The sequence below is a fragment of the Diaphorina citri genome, unplaced genomic scaffold, assembly GCF_000475195.1.
Source record: "Diaphorina citri unplaced genomic scaffold, Diaci psyllid genome assembly version 1.1 scaffold1248, whole genome shotgun sequence".
In the NCBI taxonomy this organism is placed as follows: domain Eukaryota; kingdom Metazoa; phylum Arthropoda; class Insecta; order Hemiptera; family Psyllidae; genus Diaphorina; species Diaphorina citri.
Window position 1 is genome coordinate 90,554 of NW_007378677.1, and position 1,649 is coordinate 92,202.

The following is a 1,649-nucleotide window of genomic DNA, read 5'->3' on the forward strand; positions in this document are numbered from 1 at the left end:
GTCGGTCTGTCGGTCGGTCTGTCCCCATAGAAGGACTTATTCAAACCTGGTCGACCTATATATCAAATTAAAGGTCTTTTTATCAGGAACACGAAAATGGTGGTGCAAATTTTGTCCAGAAAACCATAAAGCCAAAAATCCAAAAAAACTAGTTTTTGGGGGATTTTTTTCACATTTTCTTACACAAATGAGCTCTGATCTCGAAATTTGTCGCGATGACCTATGAACTCAAAGCGAGAAAGTTTTAGATAATACTTCAGTCGTTATTTTAAGACCGGTTTTAGCGTCACCTATGTTAAGCTACGCCGAGCAAGGTCAATAAATGGATGGGTGACTTGAACCTTATATTGGGAATAAAGGGAGAACGGGCTCTAGTCTTGATTTTAAATCATTACATGAAAGTAAAATCGAAAAATCAAATCAAGAATAATAATAAACTGAATATTAAACAAATTAGGTAGGTACATAAGTACTGATTTTCTTTAATCACGATCGAATAAACTACGGGCTAAAAAATTCCCGGAGGGACGGACCCAGCTTGTTTCTCTTCTATTCTCTGCATCTCTTTTCTTCTCTTCTCTTCCGTTCTATTCTATCTCATTTTCTATTCTCTTCTCTTCTATTTTATTCTATATCCCCCCTCCTCTTCTCTGTTCGTCTCGTCTTTTCTCTTTCACTTTACCTTGGCACAGGATCAGGGGCAAACTTCTCACTCGTATAATCCTTCGAGAACAGCTGCATTCCAATGACGGCAAAGATGTAGATGACGATGACCAGCACGAAGGTGAGGTTACCGAGAGCGCCTATCGTGGAGATGATGATGCTCAGGAGAACCTTCATGGTGGTCCAAGACTGGGCGAGCTTGAGGACTCGCAGCTGAAATTACAAGGAATTTCGTCAGCAAATGGTAAAATACAAGGAATTTCATCAGCAAATGGTAAAATACAAGGAATTTCATCAGCAAATGGTAAAATACAAGGAATTTCATCAGCAAATGGTAAAATACAAGGAATTTCATCAGCAAATGGTAAAATACAAGGAATTTCATCAGCAAATGGTAAAATACAAGGAATTTCATCAGCAAATGGTAAAATACAAGGAATTTCATCAGCAAATGGTAAAATACAAGGAATTTCATCAGCAAATGGTAAAATACAAGGAATTCAATCAGTAAATGATCAAATGCAAGGAATTTCATCAGCAAATGGTAAAATACAAGGAATTTCATCAGCAAATGGTAAAATACAAGGAATTTCATCAGCAAATGGTAAAATACAAGGAATTTAATCAGTAAATGATAAAATACAAGGAATTTCATCAGCAAATGGTAAAATACAAGGAATTTAATCAGTAAATGATAAAATGCAAGGAATTTCATGAGTAGGGAGCCCCTATCGTGGAGATGATAATACTCAGGAGAACCTTCATGGTGGTCCAAGACTGGGCAAGCTTGAGGACCCGAAGCTGAAAATAGGTAAAAGGAAGAGAATCCGTAAATGGTTTCTCCAAATTAAATTGAGCCATCAGCTCCCATGGCGTAGTGGTCACTGCGCTCGCCTTGCACGCGGGAGACCCGGGTTCGAGTCCCGGCGGGGTCAAGAAATTTGTATCATGCAAATGATTGATTCCGTGACTGGCTGTTGCGGGGC

At 38.8% G+C, this 1,649-nt stretch overlaps 1 protein-coding gene across 1 annotated transcript in view; it reads right to left on the minus strand.

The window, feature by feature from the left end:
- Nucleotides 1-1,464, minus strand: part of LOC103514952 (sodium channel protein 60E-like) — a gene marked incomplete at its 5' end in the record, with an annotated part of 43,301 nt that extends 41,837 nt beyond the window's left edge. Inside the window, 2 exon segments of the mRNA XM_026827788.1 lie at nt 714-876; nt 1,423-1,464. Coding sequence (XP_026683589.1) covers nt 714-876; nt 1,423-1,464 — 205 coding nt within the window.
- Between the last annotated feature and the right edge of the window lie 185 nt (nt 1,465-1,649).